The sequence below is a fragment of the Acanthopagrus latus genome, chromosome 4 (assembly GCF_904848185.1).
Source record: "Acanthopagrus latus isolate v.2019 chromosome 4, fAcaLat1.1, whole genome shotgun sequence".
Taxonomy (NCBI): domain Eukaryota; kingdom Metazoa; phylum Chordata; class Actinopteri; order Spariformes; family Sparidae; genus Acanthopagrus; species Acanthopagrus latus.
The window spans coordinates 11,940,375-11,966,194 of record NC_051042.1 but is presented as its reverse complement, the minus strand read 5'-3'; the positions used below and the strand labels follow the sequence as shown (position 1 = coordinate 11,966,194).

The 25,820-nt window shown below is 38.8% G+C and overlaps 1 protein-coding gene across 23 annotated transcripts in view; it reads right to left on the bottom strand.

The window, feature by feature from the left end:
* madd (MAP-kinase activating death domain) overlaps positions 1 to 25,820 on the bottom strand; it is a 56,149-nt gene that overhangs the window by 11,863 nt on the left and 18,466 nt on the right. For 6 of the 23 annotated variants that reach the window (XM_037095850.1, XM_037095862.1, XM_037095853.1 and 3 more), the window contains 23 exons: positions 24,403 to 24,638; positions 24,153 to 24,309; positions 23,930 to 24,033; positions 23,641 to 23,846; positions 22,900 to 23,153; positions 22,502 to 22,641; positions 21,505 to 21,606; positions 12,429 to 12,537; positions 12,154 to 12,340; positions 11,272 to 11,422; positions 10,732 to 10,935; positions 9,297 to 9,347; positions 6,998 to 7,101; positions 6,698 to 6,778; positions 5,722 to 5,880; positions 4,981 to 5,101; positions 3,900 to 3,962; positions 1,546 to 1,666; positions 1,318 to 1,423; positions 1,092 to 1,202; positions 899 to 1,006; positions 641 to 805; positions 471 to 543 (listed from right to left, as the gene is read on the bottom strand). In XM_037095850.1, the coding sequence (XP_036951745.1) occupies positions 471 to 543; positions 641 to 805; positions 899 to 1,006; positions 1,092 to 1,202; positions 1,318 to 1,423; positions 1,546 to 1,666; positions 3,900 to 3,962; positions 4,981 to 5,101; positions 5,722 to 5,880; positions 6,698 to 6,778; positions 6,998 to 7,101; positions 9,297 to 9,347; positions 10,732 to 10,935; positions 11,272 to 11,422; positions 12,154 to 12,340; positions 12,429 to 12,537; positions 21,505 to 21,606; positions 22,502 to 22,641; positions 22,900 to 23,153; positions 23,641 to 23,846; positions 23,930 to 24,033; positions 24,153 to 24,309; positions 24,403 to 24,638 (3,113 nt within the window). Of the gene's footprint in view, positions 1 to 470; positions 544 to 640; positions 806 to 898; positions 1,007 to 1,091; positions 1,203 to 1,317; positions 1,424 to 1,545; positions 1,667 to 3,899; positions 3,963 to 4,980; positions 5,102 to 5,721; positions 5,881 to 6,694; positions 6,779 to 6,997; positions 7,102 to 9,296; positions 9,348 to 10,731; positions 10,936 to 11,271; positions 11,423 to 12,153; positions 12,341 to 12,428; positions 12,538 to 21,504; positions 21,607 to 22,501; positions 22,642 to 22,899; positions 23,154 to 23,640; positions 23,847 to 23,929; positions 24,034 to 24,152; positions 24,310 to 24,402; positions 24,639 to 25,820 lie in introns of all 23 variants that reach the window. The other 17 variants (XM_037095849.1, XM_037095861.1, XM_037095852.1 and 14 more) reach the window with 7 other exon arrangements.

Here is a 25,820-nt window from a genome sequence, read left to right as displayed (position 1 = left end):
ACACACTGCTAGCATGTGAGCAGGAATGTTTTAAACCAACTACAGAGTACTAGGATGATAAGAGAATTATCCAAAGGAAATAACAACAGTGTAGCTTTTGAACATCATGAGTGTGATAATGTTTGTTTTCTGTTCCTTACTGTATCTTCAGTTTGGTATGACAAGTACGAAAGAAATAGCCAAAGTACGGAATAATCAAAGTACGAAAGATGAAAATATGAAATGTTACATATAAACGCGCTCGCACACACACAGTATCCCTCAAGAAGAATGAGGATAATGATCAGGATTGCTGTATCCTTTGTTAAAGTTGAGCTGATGTTTTCGGACATGCACACCCACAAAGTTTTTAGGCCCATGGGTACGGCTTCAGACATGGATGAAGAGAAGAACGAAAGAATGACAGAGACAGACAGACAGACGGACAGACAGAAGAGGACACAGGCTCAGTCTCCTCACTCCCTCCGTACCTGGTTTAATGCTTTGCTGTCTCGCTGCAGCTCTTTCCATACTGTCTTTAACACAGTAGTAGAGTTCACGACACTAGAAAGCATAGAGGAAAGTCATTTGAATTTCTATTTGATGTTCTCTGAAAATAAATACTAACACAGGCTACAGAGAGAGAGAGGCACTTTCTGACCTTTTTGGTATAGAACTTGTTGAGCTGTGTCTCTTGGCCGTTGCGTCTCCAGAGACACAGCACCTTGGTCTTGGGGCAGTAAGTCATGTTGATGAGCTTCTCATACCACCAACGTTCGTAAACTGTGCCAATGTTGCTGCGCAGGACTATGCAGTCATCACACACCTGGAGAAGAAGACAGTTAAGTTTAATGTTAGTAAAATGAGCACCAACATGATATAGTCACAGCTGTAGTTAAAGGAAGTAAACTCTGCGTACCTCCATGAAAAAGATGTCTCCTGTGGTGTCAGTGCCAGCATGTACAACAAATGTTTGCTTCTTTATGTGACGGCTTCCACTGGGCCTGATGGGAAGCTCACGGCCATTCTATAAAACACAATTCAGTACAAATAGTTATAAACGTATGAATAGAAATTGAACTAATTACATTTAAATTAGGCCAGATATTCACCATGTTGGCCAGTTTGTCCAATATCTCATTGATCTCTTGGCTGTATGTGAGGCCGATGTGGGACTTCCCCATCAGACGCCTCACTTTCTTCCTGATGTCATTTTTGTTCAACTAAAACAAACACATCCACGTAAAACAAAAGTCAAGAGGTATAAACAATGTTAAATCTAACGTAAATCAACAATTATGCTGTCACATGAATAACACCACAAACAGGCCTCCGTACTTTCATCATTAGCATGTATGCAATCATGTTGTGCAGCAGAGTGGCCAGAAGTCGGTCTTCATCATCCTCTAGACGCTTCCGGTCATGGTCTCCTAATGACAAGTATCTGTGTTGACAAACACAAGAAAAGCTAGTATTGTATATAACAGTCCAGGATCAGAGTCACAAGATTATCTGGTGACTGTGACAAAATGTACACATGACAAATCAAATAAAGCCATGTTGAACCTTTCAATCATCTCCTGGGGTCCCTGGTCCATCCCCATCCCCTCACGCTCCAACATTACAGCGTCTAAGTAGGCATCCTCCCAGAACTGTAGCTGGTCCCACAGTGTGGAGCGCTCCTTACCTGAGCACATGAGACAGGACACATGTAGCTCCAAATGTGCAAAGCTGCACAATTTCAACAACATGCGCAGCCACAAGCATACAATCTTAGTTCTAAAAATGTAACTTATTTTGAAAAACATATTTTTAACCCACCCAAACGAATAATGAAAACGAGGCCAAAAATCAAGAGGTCAGTTTGATCCATAAATCATCAAACAGATTTCTCCACCAGTTTTTCACAGATTCGTATTAATATCCTGTGTCTGCATAATATAATAATTTTAGTATTATTGCAATGAGAAATTAATGAAGCCCATTCACACTGAGAGAAGTTTCAATATGTTAATCAAAAATTGAACGAATAAAGATTCAGACCAACTCTTTACTTCAGCATGCCTGACAAATACAGGTTGTTGCAGAAACGTGACATACATAGATTGAAAGTTTTGATAAATTGTGGACTTGTACTTCTTTACGGCTCACAGACAGGCTGCAAATAATTATTTTCATAATCGATTAATCTGCTGACTATTGTCACAATTAACTAATTCGCTGTTTGTTCTAAAAGGACAAAATATTTTGAACTGAACATCAAAATTTCCTAGAGCCAACAGTTACATCTTCACCTTCCTCCTTTGTCCCGACTGTCTAAAACCCAAAGTCTCTTCATTTACTGTCATAAATGACAAAGGAAAGAAACAAATCCTCACATTTAAGAAGCTGGAACCTGCAAATGTTTTACATTTTTGTTTGAAAATGTAATTAAAAGCATAATCACTTGTCAAATATTGCTCCTTTCGATGAGCTAATCTACCACCAGGTCTAATAAAACCTTCACTTACATTTTTTGGATTGACTGATTAATTAATTACCTGCCCACCTAAATGGACATTTGTTTCAGCAAGACTACATACAGTACACTACACACAGCACAACACAACATAAAAAACTAAATATACAACAAAATATACAACATACAATTGTGCAAATGGGAAGGTAGAACCTAACAAGTTATATAAATGAAGCCAAAAAGCAATTGTTTCTAGATGCAAAAGCATTCTGTGTTCAATGCCTATGTGGCATAGAGAATTAAATCTGTTTTTTTCTGTTTTTATTGGCCCTTGGGAGCCTGAATCGACCAGTGCAGTGACTACGATTGAAGTATCTGCAGTTGAATGTTTATTCTCTCTGTGTACACACCTACCAATATATGGCTGCCGGTTTCTTTAAGTGAAATGTTACACTCGTTGCCGTACAAAGCTGTTATGTTAAATGACAAAATGCTTTCAACCAGGCTCCGGCATGCCATCTGAAGTATATGATGGCTAACAATAAAGCTCCTCAGCTTCCAGATTAGAACAAATCATTGGCTGGATCTCTTAGAAAATGCTCATTTAAAGCCAGAATTTGATCAATGATTGTGGCCAAGTACTTCAAATGTTCGACTCTTCTACAGGCTGGTTATAGATTATGACAGCGAGGATGTTACTGGCTCCACTAAAAGCCGTTCTTTTCTTTTTAAAGTGCCACTATTGCATTTACAGAGATGTCGGATGCTGGCTTTAAGTGCTGAAATTTGAGAACCACAAGTTAGTGTGGAGTGGGAAAATTACATTTTCTTCTTCCTTGAATTTAAAAACTAAGTTGTAAAAAGTCACAAAATGTTTTTTTTTTAATATAAAACAAAAAGGCATGCCATAATTAATGCAGGATGAAGAAGATGAATAAAATATTTCACTTCATCCACATTGTTCTGACCTCACCCTGCAGAAGCTTATTTAAAATCTTGACATTTCCCAATATAAGTTAACAGCTGGTTGCTGGTTTTAGTGTGCTTAACTCATAAACTACACTTCTGGCAGAACTTGAAGGTGCTCATCCCATATGCAACCCAGGGGAATGTTAAGGTTCTAGTTCAACATGAAAGAAAGTCAGAAAACTGGTTGAAAACACAAGTGAACAGAAATTCAAACATATGGTAACAGAGCAGAGTGAGCAGAAATCACACACATGTTGCCATCTTTAATCTCTTTGTGAGAGAAAACTAAGGCTCAGTTCTGCAGGATTGCTTATATTTTCCACCTTTACCCCATGTTCAAAAACACACACATGTGCTCACCAATACACAGAGAAAACCCACAGCACATCCAAGATCAAACAGTACTACTCCGTGTGAACAATGGATACACCTCCCCAGACACATTCACACACATCTGTACAGGAAAAGGGCAACGGCAAGAGATTAGCCCTACTTAGAGAAAAGGTTTCCATGGCAGCATCCTCTAGTTGATCCCAAACGGAGCTCTTATCGCGGCCTGGAAGAATTTCCCAGGAGCAGCAGCAGGAGGGGCGACAAGCAGCAAGAGCAGGAGGGGGTTAGGCAAGGAAGAGGTCAGAGGGTTTAATGGCAAAAACAAGAGCAGAGCGAGCCGAGAACCACACCAGAGAAGAAGAAAAAAACAGGACCAAGACATATCAAGTTAATTGACACACAGTTCATAGCTTAACCTTACAAGCAGGTTGTAATATTTCAAAAGACAGGTTTAGCCAATAGTCTCGCTCCTGCCAATTGTGGTGATGAGGCTGAATGTTTACCAACTGCTTATATATGATATTGAGTTTGAGTCCTTATTGTTTTTACATATTTAAAGAGTTTAGTTAAGTAAATTATTGCAATTTGTTTTGTTAAACATACAATTACAACTAAATATCAGCAATTACTCTGCAGCAAATGCAGTCATGTCTTACCATAATGAAAATAAATATTCCTAATAGAAGCAACCAAGCATTACTTTGTCTATTTTGTCCTTTCCTTTAATGTTAATCCTGTTTTCACATAACTTCTTTCAGTAATGTTAATTCTTCACTATGTAAAATTACACAGTTAATAATAAACATCACCTTTAACACAAGTTCATTTCACCACTTCATAATAAACATTTAACATTACACTACTTCTGGGTAATCACATGTCTGACTTCTGCTTTATCATAACTGTTTCTAGGGTTAGTGAAAGTTCACTGTGGTTACATTAATAGCAACAGTGACCCTTCACTCACTTCAGCTTGCACAAATTGTAGTGAGTGAAGGGTCACAACATGTAGCAATAGTTTTATTAGTGGAGGTACTTTTTATAATAAAGGGTCCGATGAGTATCTGTGACAAAAGTAATGTTAGTAATGCAAAGCTGTGACAGCCATTTAGTGACACACAAAGTAAGGAAACACTTAAAGTGAAAAAAGAATTCATCGCATCGCACAGGAACGATAAATTTGAGCTATTTGACAACACTACAAGGGGAAGCAGAGGAGTGAAGTAGAGAGCAGAACATACCCAGCAGGCCTTCACACAGGTAAATCCTCATACTGATGTCCTCCATTGGCTGTGCCGGCGGCCCCTTCGCCATAGCATGTACATGATCTTTCACACCTGGTTTCAGAGTGTGGGTCTTTCCCTGTGAAAACATGACAGGGTCAAAGCTTGTGCACCATCAGTGGCAGCAGAATAATGACCAAAAATACACTTTTTTCCAGCATCATGCTACAGTAGATAATTCAGGTCAAATGCTGTTCCTAATGAAAGTCTGGCTCTAGGAATATCAATTCTGTGACTTGTCTGTTAAGACAGATGGACAAAGGAAGTGGACAAGGAAGCGTTTGAATTGATTGCAGATATTAATCTAGACGCAATAGTTAGCACAATTAACCAATAATTCAATGACAGCTTCACTTTATACATAATTGTTGGCTGTACTTACTAATGAATCAATAACAAAACCACTACTAAAACTACATTTATGCAGCAAGTTACAGATCATAATGCTATTAAAGACAGAAATGTGTTTTCAAACGATAAAAAACAAATAACTTGCATATCTTATATACACTTAGAACTTTTTATTAGTCACTGTAATCTGTGGGAAAACTAGTTGTCTACATAAAAGAACTATAGAGCTGACTAACTTGTGTTTCAATGTTGTATGTAAGTTAACAGTGTCTGTTTAAGATGGCTGTTATCTAAAGTGAGAACTATGCTCTACATATATAATTTACTTATAGTGAGTTTAATACTTACAAATACTGTGCTGGTGGCTGGATTGGTTTCAATCTCACTGTCAGAGAGCGTCCCTCTGGACTGATTTAAATGAGGAGCAACTCTTCCACCAAGGCCGTCTCCTGCTGTGCTGCTCAGGTCACTGTCAGCTCCAAGAGTCTCTCCAGAACTATTGCTTATCTAAAATAAAGTAAAAATCCAGGTGTAAAAACAAAACATAAGTGGTGTTTCACATGCAGAAATGCTTTAAGTGACACTGAAATGTGATAAAATAATTGGAAATAATCTTAATACACAGTCTGAAAGCACGGCATGTACAGTGTGTTTGAAGTGTCTTCTCTAGCAGCTTGATCCAGCTCCTCACTGAATTTTTACACTACATGACATAGTGTAAAACAAGACTCCATGTTTTTACAGGCTGATATATATGAATCAATATGAAACTCTGATGAAGCACTGAAATGGTATAAATTAAGGGAGTGAGCGATGGACAGTGTCCAGAATTGATCTCTTACAACATTCCTTAAAATTCAGCCTAATAAATTTTAGGTTTCGACCAGAATTTAAATACAATTCTATGGATCTAAACAATAAAATAGCTACACAGCATGAGTTTATAATGATTGGCAATGGATTCATGTCAAAGTGTAAGAAGTTGCAAGCACATATACAGTACACTACAGTACTGTATGAAGCTACATGCAGTTATAACCTTATAATAGTAACACCAACATCCTTGGCTTTTAACAGAGGGTACTATAAATGATGTGTCCATTTGTGAACAACATTGCAAAACACCACCTATTATCCTTATTTCTCCTTTTTTTCCTTCTTTTTTTTTTTTTTTTTTAAAAAAAGGGAAACAGATGATAAAACAGACTTTAAATGGCCTACACCAATTAATCATCTTGGCATCTGCAGGTAAAATTGTGAAGTACCATGTAGCTGGAATAGGCAGGAAAAGTGCAGAATATCTGAGTTGGCTGTGCCCTACCACTGTGCTAGCCTCTGAGTCCTGGCTGGTGCTTCTTGTCAGGATCGGTGGCTCTGAGCTTGTTACAGACTCTGTGTCGCTCTTCTGTAAACCCCCAAAAATTGAAAAGTCAGTAATAGACAGTAAAAATGAGCTGCACACCATTAGCTGTTTTAAACATTCAAACACCAACAAAATAGACTGTTCGGCACAGAACACTCTGGGGAAGGCCAGGCAGCTGAAAATCAATCCATGAACTGGACACTGAAACTGAAACTGAACCTTCCCTCAATCATTCATTCACCAAATCTCTCAGGTACAAACCTGAGATCCAGATGTGACACTAAGGCCACTGTCAGCACTGATCTGTGACTTCTTCTCCTCTGCATCAGTCACCTGGGGGCGCTGCTGCTTTGCTCCTTCAGACCCTGAAGGACAGATGTGATTATAAGCATGTTTTCAGAAAAGAACAACATCTTCTTGCCTTACTTAGAGTCGCCTCACTGAAAGCCAGCACAGCACAGCAACACTGACGCTACGTCCATCTAAAGTGCCAAAGCCTCGATTTGAACACAGCAAAAGCATAAATATAAGCCTACCTTATTCATGTTTGTGAAATGATGTTTACCTCTAAGACTCAGAGCTTTAAGCTGCCTCTAGCTTAACATACATGACAGCTATAGTACATCTAATGTAAAGAGGAAAGAAGAAAACTTTCTGTTTAAAGTACTGCTGCAAAATTGAGTAATAACAGATGAAGCTTTCAAAGACCAGGCAGAGAAGTTACAAAGGATCAAGCAGAGAGTGCCATAAAACTGGGGGTAAATAGTTACAAATGAAAACAAAATTGCACGAGCGCGACATTAATTCTCAAGTCAATGCTGCAAATGTGGCCCAAGTTACACCAAAACCACAAACAGACACAGGCAGTTAGGCATGCAGACAAACTGATGGACGGTAAAGGAGACATTTTCTGTTTCAAGTGTGATTTGTACTTTGTTATTTATCACCTCATGTGGTGACAAGTAGATCCTGACACTACCTTGTTTGTTGTACTGTTCAATGTTTGCAAACTATTTACCAAAGCCTTATAATGAGCCAGCAACTACAGAATATTGGCTGTCAACACACACTTTGAAGCAAGCCACTTGAAACTGGAAAAAACAGTTAAAAGAGCAGGACAGGGCAGCAGGTATTCATTTCTTCTCGTCTTGATGCGGGGTGTCAAGGGGGGAAAAAAAAAACACTGGAAAACAAAATGACACATTGCTTGAGCTAAAGCCAGTGAATAAAACGTAAAGTTCCCATTTTTTTTTATAATAATAACTCTTAAACATTTGCAATTATTCTAAAAGTAAAGAGAGGTAAAAGAATAAAGTACTTTTATACAGCACTACTCTCCTACACGTGTTGGCTTCTACAGTATGTTCTACATCCCACCTTGTGAGCTACAGCTATTAGGCTAACAAAGCTGAGGTCATTTCATACTGTATCATTGGAAAAGCTAGCATTTACTGTAGTAATGCCTGCTGGAAGAACTTACCCATCTCAAGTCTTGATGAATTAAAACAACAAGGTTTAAATTCTCACAGCACCATGTTTGTAAGAAATTCAATGACCCTGTTTTTCATCAAGCAAACACATAATTACAAAAAATACTAAATGTAATACCACTAGAGGATACCAAGACTACTGCATATAAGTAATAATAGAATAGAAAGCTGCAGGAATGAGTCCTGAAACCTGTAATGTCAGAGTATTTTTGAATGTCCGGCTCCCCCGTCTCAAACTTAATGTTTTTTTCTGAATGAGTTTTCAGTTACAAAAAGACCTGAAATAAGGTTTGTCGTTAACACAAGATTAAGAGATTTTCACATTTTGTTCTACAACAGTAAATACCCCACCTATGAATTAAAAAGCATTGACATGTATCAGAAAGGTTGGTTTCTGACGAGTGGCTAAATGAGTCAACAGAAGATGTCAGGGACTCAGAGAACCATCTAATCACTAGTCCATCATTACAAGCAGAATTTAGTTGCAAACTCTTAACTTTATAACTCGTTGAATGACAAATTTACAGTGTCTATACTATAGCATACTAAGTCATTTAGTGTAGGTGAAGTTCAAGTCGTGCAGCCACGATGCAGTTAGTTTATATCTATAGCCTGAATTTAGCTTTGTACTTAGAAATCGCAATTACATTTCAAAAATCATAAAAATGGTTTTCATTTGTGAAGATTATCTTACAGAACAAAACTTGTGAGTATTTGCCACAGAGCTTATTTTCTGCAATGATCCAAAACACCATTGAAAACCCCATAAGGCTTCTTGCATAGAAAACCAGGGCGATGCTAACTTCTGGGTTTAGCCTGCAAAATTACATCATACCTGCAGCACTCTATTAAACTAATATACAAATCTTGATCTTGGTCTCACATTAAGACTGTTAAACCTATTTTCTATATCTTATTGGGAGCACTCCTCTTTATTTATTCAGTAAAAAAGACACTGGAGAGTTTGAAAAGGTGGGGAGAAGGGTGTAGAAAAAGGTCAACAGCTGAACACCCCAATCCTTTTTTCTTTACTTTTCCTTTTTTTCTTTGGTGTGTGAAAAGTCTCTTACTCTGTGGTTTTTCCATAGCTTTTTGCTTATCCTGGTGCTTGCTCCACAATTCTACCCAAGATGCATTGCAAGCAAGGAGAGAAAGACAGAGAGAGAGTCAGAGAGCTGGTTGAAAAGGCATGTATGGTGGATGAGCATTAAAATCAAAAACGAAAACAAAATAAGCATTGAGAATCTGTCATTATTGAATGAAGGTGTTTTGTAATGTTTGCATGTAGCTGCACTTTAATCTGGACAAAAAAAGCATTTTGTTGATTTGATAGGATCCACTATGTGTAACAGCTACTAAGGTAACATTACAACACACCCAGAGCTCCCAGCCCAAAGTCCTGGAGAGCCACACAGTGACGTCAGTAAGAGCTTTGGCTCTGACCATTGGATGCTGACTGCATTTGTCTGGCTCTCCAGAGCAAAGGTGAGAGAGAGAAAGGTTGATTCGGAAAAAAAGAGCATGGGATGGGGTTGAGCGGCCAACTAGCCAGCAGGTGAAATGGAGCAGTTGCAGAAGCCGGGATGCAAGTCTCAAAGCATTCTGTAGAATTGAAGGTGCAACTTCTAACAGGAAAAGAAGGGGTGCGGGTAAGAGAGGTGTCAGGGCGGTTGACTGAAAATGTCCCCTGTACACAGACCCAGAGTGATTAAGCCATAAAGAGATTATGAAAGAATTCTTTTGAGTATGTTGGTTCTTTAGCAACCAATAGAAAAAACACTTTCTGCAGTGAAATTTGTCTCTTTACTGGGACTGTTTACTGGGGAGCGATGCTTCCACCCTCCATGCTGAGAGCAAAGGGAGCTGCCATTTACCACAGCACGCCTCGCAGAAACCTGCAGTAAAGGCAAAGACGAGCACCGATTTGACTATCGATGTGCATACCTCTGGTTTCCCTCGTCCACTACTGCAGATTTAGGTATTGGAAGACCAAAAGAAAGACATGCAATCAAGGTGCTAAAAGGCTGACAACACAACTCCAGAGAGGAGGCAAACAGGGGCACAGATGTTTCAGGAAGGGGAGACAAACACACGCAGTCTAGCCTGGAAAACAGGGAAATATTCCAATCACTTTTCAAGGCTACTTAATATTTGCAATGAGAACATTTGATCAGATTATTATTTGAGATGATGTTTTATGTTTGAAAATCATACACTAAAGTATTTGGTTTAAGATCACGGTAGGGCAAATTTCCCTTACATAATTTTCATTTCTTTTTGTTAAGAGCCTACCACAGTGATTATCACTAGTATTTGAGGTCAAAGTGTGTGGAATATTTTGACACCTGTGAGGATCGGTCTGGGACAAGTGAAGGGATCTTTCTTTGAGACGGCTGGATAAGGGGGTGGGGTGGGGACTGGTATTTAAAGGTTGATGAGCTTGTAGGGGGCAAGGTAGAGGATCTCACAGTGCACATGCAACCGGGGCTGGAGTGGTGTACACACCAATCGAGGCAATAAAGTTCTCCTCATTCAGACTCCGGGTATCAAAATGGCGGGCTCCTTTGCCCGTTGTGTGGTGCGGCAGCTGCAGGTGGGGAACGTTCAGAAGGCCCTGAGGTCTGGCAGTTTCCATACGACCAGAAGGACTCTCTTTACTTCCTGGGCTGCCAGCACTGTCTGTGGGACTTCGTTTGCGTTTTTCTGGGTCTACCAAGTTACCAAAATTAAGGGGCCAGAGACAGAGTTTATAAAAATTACATAAAAAGAAAATATGTGGAGGTTTAAACTGGGAGAGGATTAACAGTATAAGACAAAGAAGGAAAAACAGAGGTGAAATCAAAATTTTACAGTTATTGCTAATGTTTTAGTAAGTCAACATATAGCATGCAGCTTAAAGCTTAATTTAAAGACATAGCAAAGACGTAGACAAGTATTAGTAGCACACGCGCTATTTTTATGCTAACCAGCATAAAAAAACGCATTTTTAAAAATAAATCAGAGACTAACAATACATTTGGGTAATCCAGCTAAATATAGACATACCTTTGGTTTGATAATGTGTGCGCGCAATTTCCAATAAGCTGAAGACACTGGCCATTCCGCCGAGGCCTGCATTTGTGTACGAGTGCTCCAGACTGGAAACTGTGCACTTTAAGATGTCCAACATGCCTTTGTACACCTTTCTGCTCACCTCCTGGAAACGTAACACATTGACAGGGTTTTTAATTATTGCACAAAATGATGAATTAAGTTTTGAGTCAACATATGGCTCAGTGCGTTAATGTTAATCATCAAGTCACCAACAGCTGTAAAACATCACTAAACTATAGGTAACTACTTTGATAATGGAATCATCGCTTAATAATAGATTAATACACATTCAATCATGCATTTCTTAACAGTTAACTTTCCTTTTTGCATCTACTGGATCTAAAGCAAGAGAAATGCCTTATTAGGGTTGATGAATCCTTTTTTTTCACAGATTATTTTTGAGCATTTATTACAAGGACCTTAATATAACATCCTGTTTTTTCTTTGTCATATGATAATAGATTGAATATCTTTGGATATGAGATTTTTTAACTGCCAGTGCTGAATAAGTAACAAGGTACTTGAATACATCACTTTGTGCATATTATAACAGCAGTTTTATATACAAAACAATTAATCAGGTTAATCAACAGAGTAGTAAACAGAGAAAATTGTCATCAGCTGCAGCCCTAATTGAATAAATAGAAATTTACTAAACAAAAAATCTTGTGAGAACAGAAAAATCTGAAACCCTCCTACAGAGATATTAAAATGTTTAAAAGAAACTGTTGAAATGTTATATTTGTGCTGTTATTCCTCAGGTTTTGTTGTTTATATTGCATATTTTCTTGGCAGATCAGTTCACAGCGAGTAGGGCAGAAACAAGTATCTCACCACATCACGTATGATCTCCTGTCTGGCGTCCTCCTCAGACTGTATGGCTCTGTTCAGCTTACTAAGCACAAAGACGCGAAGCTGCTCGTTCTCCAACAGGCGGCGCACTTTTTTCATGTTGAGCCAGCCGACTCCCTGACCATCCAGGACACTCTGCACCACCTCTTTCAAGAACTGCTGGTTCTCACTGAATCAAAACAACCATGGTTCAGTCATATTCAACAGATGCCTTGAAAACAAACTAAAAACAGAAGTTTTACATATGAAAAGATTGCCTTGTGTTGTTGATTCGACCCTGAGGGGAGGGCGATTCTCTCTTCACTGTAGGACTGTGCTTGATCACTGAAGACTTCTGGTCCACAAGTGCTCGAGGTGCACGTGCGCCTGGAAGTAGAGCCAAAAGATTGAGGTTTCTGGACACCACAGAACAAGAAAACCAAAATAACAAAACAAAAACACTGCAAACTACAAGGTCACTAGACAGGAGAGCACTCAGAAGAGGTGGACTCAACTGGGAACTGTAAACCAGGACAGGAAAAAACTTTCGAAGTTATTTCTAAGCTACCACATCAAATAGAAAAGAAAGGACAGACACACCGGGAATCTAGTGAAGGTTATCTACTGCTGAACAGACAAATTACTGGAGCTGCTTGAGTCTATTATTACAACAAGAGAGGTGAAAGACAAACCAAAGTGCACACATACTCTCTCTCTCTCTCTCTCTCGCTCTCGCACACACACAGGAGTCAAAATGGTGCTCTTGGTGGTGGCATCAGACATTAGCAGCAGAGAGATGTGAGGTCAGACAGAGGACAGTGTGTACACGAACTGCATCAGTGATATCATGCATGAAAGAAAAAAGGATGTATGGACGTTGAAGAGAATGAGCTCCACTATAACTTCACAAGCTGACTCATTTTATTGCTCTCCTGCAATGCTGTGGGATGCTCAGTATCTGCGAGTGAATCACTTGTGGGGGTTGGGTTTATCATTTCAGTATTAAAATAATGATGCTCAGAATATTTCAGCAGGTTCATCTATTTTCTCATTTCCCGTATTGGTTTTTCAGAGCCAGAAGAGACTATACTTTGAAGATAAGCTACAGCCTGGGAGGATACGCACAGCTGTGCTTCTATCCTGATGACACGCTGTGGTAGCGACTTCCTAACTACAAGGCTGCCGCACCCTAAAGCATGCACTAATTTGACAAAAATCTTACTCTAAATGGGACCATGATTTACAAATAAACATCATGTTATCTTGAGGAACATGTGAAACTAGTGACTGAAACCATAACCTCATTAGTAAATGGTTCATTGAGGTAATAAATCAGGTCAGAGGGAGGGTAATTTTTTCCTAAGCTATATAATTGGATTTCTTTTTGACACCAGTGGAGGAGGTGGTTTAAGAATACAGGTTTAAGGATCATCTGCATTGGGTTCATGTTTCAGACCCAGAAGCTCCAACTACATAAAACATGATGAATCTGAGGCTTCTTAATGGAAGCATTTGTTCCTGGTCATTAATGAATATCATATTTTTATGTGGAAGCCCTTTTTTTAATACTGAGAGATGCCTGAGGACACTATGTATTGCCTTGATAAGAATATTTTCCTTCCATCTAAAGTTGGACAATTTTTATTAATCACATGCGTTGTAAAAACTCACACTACAGTTTAAATGCCTTTCTGCAACCTCTATGACATGATATAAAAACACAGTATAAACACTTAACCTCTGGTAGTTCTTATCCATTGACAGTTCCTATAAAGTTTAATCAAAAAGACTGCTGAATCTTAAACTATGCTGACCAATAAAGACAGGCAGTATTAACTTCCTGCATTTTACTATGAACACAAGTTAAGAAAAGAAAAACATTTAAATATGAGAAGCTGCAGAAAGCAAGAAGATACAGACAATATGGTGTCTTTATTGCAATAAAATTAAGTTTTAAGTTACCACATAAAAACCCAACTCATGTACAAACATCCAGACTACTGATCTTTCAGATAATCCGGCAGCAAATTGGTAGGGGCACCCAATTCTAAATACTGAGCTTATCAACACATTGTCTGATCTGCCCTTGTTGACAGAGGAAATCACAACGCTTACACAAAGTTAAGTCATGTTGTGTGAACCAGAAGTTATGCGCCTTTTCTTTACGGACCACTTACTGGCTCACCGCATTTTATCCAATTGGCTTGAACACAAATACACAATCTGGGGAATTTTAAGTGACATTGTATATGAAATACAAGCACTGAAATTTGTCCATGTCATCCAAATACCGTAATCCACAGCTCTACTGACCTACAGACAGACCACCAAGCCATCTTGAGAGCTACTGACTGAAGCTAAAAACCCAACGTGACCAGAATCTGAGATAAACTAACCAGGCAGGAACTCATATATGAGTCTGAGGGAACCACTAAAACATTCAAGGGTGTGGGTCATTATCACAATCTTCTTTAAGGTAACCAAAGATCTTTTTCAAATGTAACATCTACTGCATGTCTGATCTACACTTGAATAAGTGCATTTTGTGAGACGATCACATATAATATATACAAAAACATATCTAAGCGTAAACTGAGCTCACAGTTCCTCTATTTTGTTACTTGCTGATTCTGTTTCATGCAAGGCATGAAAGGACAGAGGTGGAGCAGCATCCTACAAGAGGACAAAAGCTTTTTTGATCTGACATCTGTCATTACAGCCTGCCTGCTTTATTATCACTTTTATGTAACAGCGGGGATCTATTGTTTATTATCATTGCTAGAGTCTCATGGGGATATGAAATTATTTATTATTCCCAATACCAATCCTTTGATTGCACAAGCAAAGTCTTTCATCAGGTTTTAGTCTGAAATCCAACAATGCACAGCTGCTAGGTTTTCTCCATGATTTATTCTAAAACAGACAGCAGTAGAAAAAATACACTTTAAAGTTTTTATAAGTATTTAGGAGTACAATAAACACTGATGGTGGAGACAGCTTAAAGATAGTGTCCAACATGAATATTGCCAGATGTATCTTCGGTTCAATAAAAAAGTTCATAGTAGTAGCTCTAGTTGAGTCTCTCATCTGAGGTTTTCATCATCAATTTTTACTGGATGGCCTGAAGGTCTTGGCTAGACCTCAGCTTTTAACTGTGGCTTTTCACAGCGGCAAGAAGAGCCCAGAGGCATATCTGTAGAGGATACTTTGAGACCTTAACCTAAGGGGTCAAATGATTTTTCAAACAGATCAACGAGGGAGAGGTCCTAGTGAAGCCAATATGTATCCCAAGTCTGAGCCCACAGAATCCTAAATTCAACTGCACAAAGAATTCAGTTATAGTAGCTCCCTTCACGCAGGAGAAGACGCATTAATGCCGCAGCGGTGGTTCGCCAACTCTCCGCTGATGGTGATTCACACAGAGCGAAGCGTCTCCGCCTTGAAGTGAAACTCTTGTCAAAATGCAACCTAGGCTATTTTGTGAATGTATACGAGTCAAACATTTGTGTAAAAGCATGATAACGACGAAAGAGGCACTTTTAAGATTCACTGTATTTTCGTTTTCGGGTCAAGCTCATTTTCAATTGGGACTGCTTGGGCACTTTTACAACAGCATAAAAATCACTATTTTTAAAACACTAAGAAGGCTCGACACAACATGAAACTTTCTGGACCGCTCCTAAAGCTTAGTTCCATATAAATCCCCAAATGATTCATTGTTTTGTCGTTAGTAAAAAACAATATTGACCCTAAAGTTTAAAAAGTAGCCTAATATAAGAAACAATACTAAAATCAAAAGCCGGAAAAGTCATGTGAGATATCGCGTGGATAGTTATTGCCGGAAGACCGTAGCGTTCCACCTTAACTCTCCTCCATGTAACGTCACATTTGGAGATCGATACTTCTCGGCTGCCATGACGACTGGGAGCGGAACAAGCTACTGCTAATGTAAGTTGTTCAAAAACTTTTTTAGTAAACTCTGTGTACACAAACAATGCTCTCAATGCTTGTGTTCATGTGTAGAGACCTTGGTGATACTACGAGCAAAGTTTCATGTTGTGTTGAGCCTTCGTAGTGTTTTAAAAATAGCTTTTTATCCTATCGTTAAAGTGCCCTAGCACTTCCATTGAAAGTGAGTTTGAGACGAAGACGAAAATACGGTAAACCTTAAGAGTGCCTCTTTCATCGTAATTATGCTTTTACACGAAGGTTTGACTAATATACATTCACAAAAAAAGCCTAGGTTGCATTTTGTCAGGAGTTTCACTTTAAAGACGAACTGCCATAGAAAGCCAGCGCTGCGGCTCCTAAAGAGGCGTGCCAGTACAAGTCATGATGATGAGGTTGGTGTGCTTCCCCAGTGTCCCCAATGTTAATCTAAAGCCGCGGACAGTTTATAATGATATGGATGTTGTTGCAATGTTTTCTGATTGCGATCCTGACCCACAAAACATCCTGGAAAGTGACCATCCTGGCATTTTTTGGTCTAAATTGCATAATTAAATAATCGCCATCAGTTAACTGGAAGCTGTCTGACAGTCTCACTCGCGGGGCGGAGTTGTTTTCTAGGGGAATGTTCACTGAAGTCTCGGTCTGGAGGGCTGACCGTCATGGTGAATTATTTTCAACACAAACACTTGGTGAGTAAAAGTTTTTTGCAGGTGACAGGCGGTGTTTATTGGGCAGAAATGTGACGAGTGAAGAGTCGGTAGGACAGACAGGAGGACAGACGCTTCTCCACGTTTATCTGCGGTATTTTTTTTCCTCATATAAGTTGCCAAAGACAGTTATAGTTACTACATTACTTTTGTTTGTCTGCCAAAAGGCAGTGTGAATGGGGCTAATGTGTGAGTGTGGTAGAGTTAGAGAATGCGGTTACATTAGCTAACAACCATAACGGACTCATTCTAGTAGCAACATCGGTCTGATTTTATGCCTGAACATATGTGGCCAGGTTGAAAATGATGATATCAAATCCACTCAACCAACACTCAAATGAAAATATTTCAGCAAGAGAGACCTGCAAACTCAGTATATCAACTGTTATAATGTGAACGGTGGGTGAGCTTTCTATCAAGGCTGGCCAACATAAAAGAGTGATTTACGCTTTTATAATGAATTACAACAGCAGCTCCGCAGATGGCTGTAAAAAGACAAGCGGCTGTGCAGCTATTACAGATGGGGAGGGGATAACTGGTTTTGATGTTGCTTGTTTGATCAGATGGGTTTTTGACAAACATATCTACAGAGCAACTGGTGACGATGCCAAGTTGCTCCGTTAAAGCAAATTTAAAGGACTTTTGTGCACACAGCTTTGAAACTGAATAACATCTGATATTTGCCTGTTTCCTGACAAAGATGTTGTTTTTTTCAACATGATTTGCCCTTACAGGCACATCACTAATGTTCTGCTTTTCACAAACTTAGAAACTGATTAATTGTAGTGATATCATGTCTTTAAATTTAATGTAGGCAGTCTGTAGAGGTCCACTAATGTCCTCTTGAAATAAGTTAGTGTGATAGCAGTATTACTAAGGGTGAACTGATCATCAGCATAGTAACTAAATGTATTAAATAAATGTAAAGGAGTGAAAGCATAGAGTAGCAGAAAATGGAAATACTCAAGTACCTGAAATTTATACTTATGAACAGTACTTGAGTATATTGTACTTACTATTGTAGGTTTATATAGTCACTGGTTGTACTAAATGTTGATCCAGAGTTTCATTTTTATTGCCACTGAATATTTATCCCAAATTTCTGTTTTCACTCTCCTTGACTTCTAACAATGGATACCGGCCTTGATAAACCATATCAGTTGACCACTAATTACTACTACTGTGGCCTTATGTCTTTAATTGTTGTCTGCTGTGTGCTGGCTAACTCATCTTTTGTTATTATGCACAGGCAACCAAACCAGTTTCTAAACCACTCTGCGGTTTAATAAAGTTATCTATTCGACAGAAGGATGTAAAAAATGCAAAACTACTTTGTGCATATGACAAGTGGAGGGGCATTTCTTTGTCATGTTTTACAAAAGAGAAATAACACTGCAAACTGAAAACGTGATTTACACTGACATCACTGTTCAATCTATATCTTAATACTGTTGATTGCTTTTGACACACTGTGTTTCAGTTCTGCTGTAATTGTACCAAAAATACCCAAAGCCTTTTGAGACAGCTCTGACAAACACTGACAGCCTCAGCACCACCGAAATCGAGCCAGAACCTACTATGAAACACGCAAACTGCTCCAGATTATATGCAACATTACACCTTAACTATGATGTCTGGAGTATGTAATGTGAATTACTGGAATCTTGACACAAATTTACCTGCCAAGTTTTGGTTGGATTAACACAGGACTGCCAGTATTGCGACTGTGTCTGAATTTATTCACTGATGATTAAAGATTTTCACCAGTTGGGCTCTAAATTTGCATAATTCGACTGTAGTCACTGCTCACTGTGTGGAGCACAATTACAGCATGATGGGCCCAACCCCATTTGTACACTTTGTGGGAGCAAAAAGGACAAGAAAATAATGACAAACAATGGATGTTGGGAAATTATCTTGTTCTGTTCTGTATCTCCAACATCTTTCCCTGTGTCTTTTAACACTGTTTAACTTCCACCTGTGATGTTAAATCTAGGTACATTTCTTCATTGATTCAGTTGAAATTAGTTTGTAATGGGTTAGTTCAATAAATAAAATTAATCACAAAGTATTGTGGAATGAAGTAACAGTTAGTCTGAGGAAGGAGGACAGTCACTATGAATGGTGACGGGGTAAGACAAGACTCAATGCTCCACTGGTTCAATGATGATACACACAGTAACCGTAATGAGGATAGACAAGAGGGGGATGCTGGGAGATGTAGTTGACTGGCTTGGAGAAGCATGCAGCTCACTCGATAAAAGGGTAGAACCCACCTTCTCCGCTCCCCGGGCCGGCCTCTGTAATTATCTCCATTAGAGAATTTAGCCCAAATACTGCACACAGAACCCAGAATTAGTGCCGCGAAAAGGTGGACAGAGAGAGGGACACCGGCCCAGACACAACCAGTCTGAACATCAACCCATAACACAACATGCACACTCAACACAGCGCGCAAACAAAGAAAATTAAAAAGTAAAAGAGAAAAGGGCAGACAGAAAAGAGCAGAGGACAATATGTACTGAGGATGGTGTTAACTCTGAGTGTTTGATAAGATGACCATGTGTTTGGCAACACATTCAACATTTACAGTGCCAAAAAGGAGTTGTGTATAGCTCATACTTTGTTATATACATCAGCCTGAATCATGCGAGTAATGCTGAACAGTGTATTCCAACAATGACAATGTAAATCTTGAACAATGGATGGAGTTGTTTCTGTGCAATGTGTGCATGATGTAGGGCATAAATTGTGTTTGGGTCACCAAAACACAAAATGTAACCAAAACAATCATGATACACTCATTAGATATTCAAAGTTTCATCACTTTTTCATTTAAAATACAGTGTCACCTCAAAAAAAGGGAAGTAAACATTCAATGGGAGTCACCAAACCAGCAAGCAGGGAAAGAGACATATGAAAGTCGGGAGGCAGGAAATTAATTCTATTCATAGGAAACAGATGTTTCTGTGAACATCATCCACAGACATAAATCTAACTTCATTAAAAGATTAATTTAATGCACTTTAAAAAGGAATGAGCATCGTTCGCGTAGCAGTACGAATGTGCAGATGCCATTTGCATCATCAAGAAGACTCCCACCAGTCACACAGAGCGGAATGGCAAAGGAACAGAGGGGAAGGTATGAATTAACACAAAGAACACTAAAGGTGTGTCTTCTATCTTAGTCCTACGCTGAGAAAAAGGGTGTAAGATAGGTATAGGTAACTCGAAGGATAAAGAAATGCCTAGCCAGGGGCTAAAACAAACTACCACACCAGACAGAACATACCCGGGCTGTCAGGGGCATCTGAACAACAGAGACAAAACACATCATAATCAAAGGAACAGAACATTTTCTATGGCAGCTATTCAACATGGAGTGTAGCTATTGAGTTACAGTACCATGCTTCACCTGTTTTTTCTCTCAGTTAAAGTGAAAATCCAGCCCAAATATTAGCCAGTTCAATAACTCTATTGCCAAGTGCAATTTTAGTCCCTGTATGTTCAGCAAAGAATGACAGATTTACACACTGCATAATTTGCCTGCTCTCATGTTCATGACAGATAAGACTTTAAAAAAAACGCTGAATGTGTGCCTCAGCTGTGAGTGTGGTTGGAAATTATTTTGTTATGATTAGGTTTCCATTCATGAGCAACTGCACTCCTTACACATATAAAACTATATTGCTTCCTCTTTGGATTGCTTCCTCTTTCTGTTTGCTGCCTTCACACATTTTTCTGAATCCAAATGATGCCCAGGTGCGCATTTGTACCAATGTATTGTACAAACTACTCCAAACATGATTCATAGGAACACATTCTATACCATCAGCTAATGGTTTAGTAGAAAAGGAAAATCAAATCAATAGTCCAAGGAAAACTGCACATGACAACACAAGAGCAACAAGAGTTGCTGCCTATTTTTGAGAGGATTTTCCTGTTACTCTTGAGAGAAAAACTGTTTCATACATCCTCAATATTCTCCTTTAAAATAGTGCCATATCTGTTTGGCAATCCAGTGGGAAGAAAGTCAGGCTATCAATAAAACATCTCTACAAACCTGCTTGCTCCACTTCCTCCTCAATATCAATATTGAAATATTCTTTTACCACACAAAAATAATTTAGAGAAAAAAAGGAAAACAAAAAGAAAAAGGCAGAAAGGACAGACAATAAATGAGTTGAAAAAGAATATTTAAGTCAGAAAATATTTAATAATAATGCTATGTTGTTCTGTTTCGACAAGTGTATATTGGGAGTGTTGTTAGTGATTTTAGTGGGTAAGCAATGCTGGCCATAAGCGTATGTATGATGAGTGAGGGCTTGTTAAATTATAAGAATTTTATACATATATTTCACGAGAGGATTCATGGTATTTTTGTATAATCTTAAAATGACTAAATAGAATGTAAAAAATAATAAACTTAATAACCTGTTACATGACTGTTGATAAGTTGGTGATATTAAAAAAAAATATAAAATGAGTTATTCAAAAACCAAAAATCTTCTGTCCTTTAATCTTATCAACTCTCCATATTGTGCCCGTGTGTTCTAAAACTAGACATTTTATAATTATGTTTTTTTTTTTACCCTTGAAATCACACTGAACAACTGTCACACAGAATAAACAAAAACTCTATCAATTTCATGATGATTAAACCAATAATAATTGATCATTTGCTGTGTTGTCCTACCTTTTAGGCTGGGGAAAGGAGTTGCTTTGTCCCTCGCTGCCTTGTTGGGAAGGGCAAGATTGGACAGACTGAAACTGGTGCCGTGATTCTTGTACAGGTTGCCTGTAGGGGATGGGACATTATGAAATATGATCTATATATCACGGCTATAAATACAGCTTTAGTTAGTGTTGTGTTCGGAGCTTGTTTCTTCTCCAAAACAAGCTCCGAACACAACACTGACTAAAGCTGTATTTATAGCTGTAACTATAGCTATAACGGATCCAGAACCATATAAGCATTCATTTGGAATCGTGCTTCTGTTAAACTAATACATATAGGTGAATATTTGGTGTCCTGAGGTAAATATCTTATGCTTTCGCTGCTAAATGCCCAGACATAAAGACGTTTAATTCTGGAGTTTTTTCACTGCCAACAACTGCTTGCTGAAGCCATAAACAACACTATTCACATGGTTTGTGTGATCCAGATCAATGAGCTAAAGACGCTAAAACCTTCTACAGAGCACAGGGTAATGACAATTCTCTGGAGGTTTGTCACTATGAGTGACCCCCTTCACATTACACAGCAATTCAATTAACTCTCATCTTAAATATATACATTGCGATTACAACTATATTAAATCTGTTTTTGTTTGTTTATAATGCCATTCATTGATTCTAGTCCCAGTTTATATATATTTTTTGCAATGGCAGTTTTTTGTGTCAGATTGAGAGGGTAAAGAAATACAAACAATATTCTATAGGCAGCATCATCTTCACTCTCCACTCAGCAATTAAACACACTCTAGATTTGATGCATTATTGAATTTGTATGGGTGTAGGTGCCTTAAAGCTTTAAACTGGGCATTAAGTCTTTAGCAATGAGTGAATTGCCTCTGACAAGTGCTTTTGATTTGGTGCTCAAATTCATCTTCACCCACATAAATCAGCCCACTTTACATGATTTACAATCTGGACTCAGCTGAAAGAAACTAAATGAAAACGAATGTTCTTACTGGCAAAGGACATGAGTCCTCCGAATCCATCATTGCTGCTGTTGGAAATGGTGGAGTTTGGTGAGCTGTTGTGAGAGTCTCCCTCCCCATCAGACTCTCCTGGGAGCCTCAGGCTACTGGGACGTAATGGACGTGCTGCCCTAAAAAAATTATGAAAGGATATTAACCGCGGATCTTATACACAGAAACGAATACAGTATATGATATATGAATATGGGAATCTCTCAAGCATTCAAACCACATCACAACATAGCACCACCAAAGATTCAAGACCACCATGAATGGAGAGATTAATTTGGCATGCTGGGTTTTGATAGAGAATATTTCATGGTTTGGTCAGAGAGCCCATTTGAATGATGATTATGCACTCATTCAAGTGATGAACAAGTTTAACACACTTGTTGCCATTGAGGTTCTGGTTGAATCGAGGGGTGTATGACTCCACTTGCTCTTCTGCATCAGGGTCATCCTCTGAGGGGAAGCCATACTGAGGCTCAAAGTATGGGTTATCATACTCTTGCTTTTTGTTTGCTGGGTCAACCAGGCCTGCGTCAGCTGTAGGCCTGAGGAACGGCTGACTGGCCAAAGCAGGGACAGGGTTTTGTAAGGCAGCACTTGCTGATACTTCAATTTCAGGTGCGTCCCCCTGCTCCTGGAAAATAAGCACACAGATTAATATTGTGTAAATATCTCCTTGCATTTGTTTAAGTCAATTCCCTAATTTTAATCAATCAATCAGTTCGGCATTACACACATATTTTGATAACTAGTTTGGACTGGGCTTTATATATTGATGTATCTATTGCCTGTATATCGGTGTGTGTCTGTGTGTGTGTGTGTGTGTGTGTGTGTGCATGTGTGCGTGTGTGTGTGTGTGTGTGTGTGTTTTTAGCCAGTCAGATCTGGGGATATTTTGCTTTTCTCTGCATAACATCATATCAAATTGAATATCTCTGGGTTTCGTATGGAATACAAAGGTATTTTAAGACATCAACTCGGTCTTTTGAGAAACTGGGAGGGACACCTTTCACTAGTTTCTTACATTTTGTAGACCCAACGATAAACAGTTTAATCTACAAAATAATCTGCATACTAATCGATATCCAAAATAACTGTAAGGGTTAGCCCTAATCACATACATTGTTGACTCCCTGGATGATTGTGCTGGGACTTGAGCTTGCAGTCGTGCTGGAGCTTGAGCGTAGAGGTTGTCCATCAGAAGCTTCTGCAGGTCCATCCCCACTGGATGGACCCTCCGAGCCTTGACCTTCCCTGAAGTCCTCGTAGTGTTGAAACTCAACCTCACTAGCGTCTCCCAGTGCAGCGTGGGTAGGAGGATCCAAGCCTAAGCATCACGGTAAAATATTACTAGGAAGGAAACTGAATTAATATAGTCAGTGCATATTTTTTAATGAAACACCGACTCACTTGGTGTGTCTCCCTGGATGTCACCCTGAATCATCTCACTCACAAGGTCTCCAAGTGAGGAATAGGATGAGCTGGAGTCATCGTATGCCTCACTGTCACTACCACTGCAACAAACACAATTTATCACCAAGAGCTGCCAAAATAAAAGGTACATACTGAATATACTACAATAAGCTATGAACTCAATAAGAAGATTACACTGAATGTGACTGATCTTTCTTACCTGTCTGTGGCGTCAGACTCGTTGGCTTCATCCTCTAAGGGACCAGCCATAGCTTCAACCAGCTGGGAGCTCCCATCATACACTCTGTAGTTCACTGGCTGCAGCTGGTGAGCATACCACTTGGGCTTGTCTCCAATTAGGGAGGGGTCAAACACATCTGAAACAGAAGGGTGCAGAATGATTACTTACTACTTTCACGCATTTTTTAAAGTGCATATTGATTGAGGTTATCTTCTTAAATTAGTCTTACTGTTATGTATCCTCTGAAAGGCGAGGTTGGTAGGATTGAGAGCCCATTCTCCATAAAACTCCACTGCCTGGGTGTGAGAAAGTTTATCTGCAAAGCTGGAACGTCGTGGCCGAGATGCAAGAAAAGAGGATGACTGAAAAGCCACCACAGGCCGGGGGAAGAGGCGCAAGGTGCGGGTATGCATCTGGAACCCCTGGAGAACATTTGGGGAGTTGAAGAATCGTACCATGGCGACCCTGTAAAAGAAGTTAGTTAGTTTTGCCTAGCATTTCTGTTTATCTTTAAAAATAAATGCACACAATACAACTATATGTTGACTATATGTTACAACAGTGGAAAATGAATTAGCTGACAAAAAAAGTATTGCTGTATTACATTTCTCACAGAACCTACTATAAAATTGTATTTCTTGTCCATAAATCACTTAACGTGTTGGACCTAGTGTTGTCAGAGATACCGAAATATCAATAAATATTGATACTGAATATTTGAAACTGTTTCAATACAAATTTCACAAAGTATCAATACTTGTAGTAGCTGTGCTTTCTCACTCTCTCGTCTCCGACAGCAGGTCGATACACACCACAGAGCCCATGTCTGCTCACCTCCTTACACCTAATTACCTTAAATGCCTTTGTACTTATCGCACAGAACACAGCCTACTATACTTAACTTCTAATCAAAATACAACATTTTATGCCCTCAAAGTTGCTTCAGTTTTTCCCCATGGTGTTGGACATGGCATGGAATGTCTATACTTTTTATTGTATCAAAGTTAGACATTTCAGTATCTGACACTAGTTTTTAGATTTTTGTGTCTCCTGAGCCTTTAACAACCTTGTGGACCTCTCAGCTCAGCTGGTTCTGGATTAATGACCAGGGTGAAAACCAAACATGGTGATACTGCCTTTATAATTACACTGCTCAAGTGTGTAACAAATTGCCATTGCTCATTGACTTGAAATAATACTGAGGACATTAAAGTTCCAAGCTGAAGACCTACCTGTTTAACAATGCTTTTAAATAATTTGCTTTTTGATCAAATGTATTTGTAAGTTCGTCATCATGATTTTGTTCTGTGTGCATTTATTGCTTTTACTGTTTTCATCATTTCTTTCATGGGCTTTCACACTCTGGAAATCACTTTGGCTTGCCTTGGGGAGTGAAATGTGAAATATAAATAAATTTACCTGTCTAATAACAAAAGTTCTTACAAAACCAGTTTACAATAAATGAATGTATTCTTTTTTTTGAGAGATGTTCAGAGTGCTCTGAATATCGGTGTGGCATTAGAAAAATAAACAAAATCCACTACAACAAACAAATATTTGTCAAATATTAGATTTAGGTGCATTTTTTTTTCCTTTTCAAAGTTTTTTTTAAATAGATAGAGAGAAACATGAAAAAGTGACAATGAA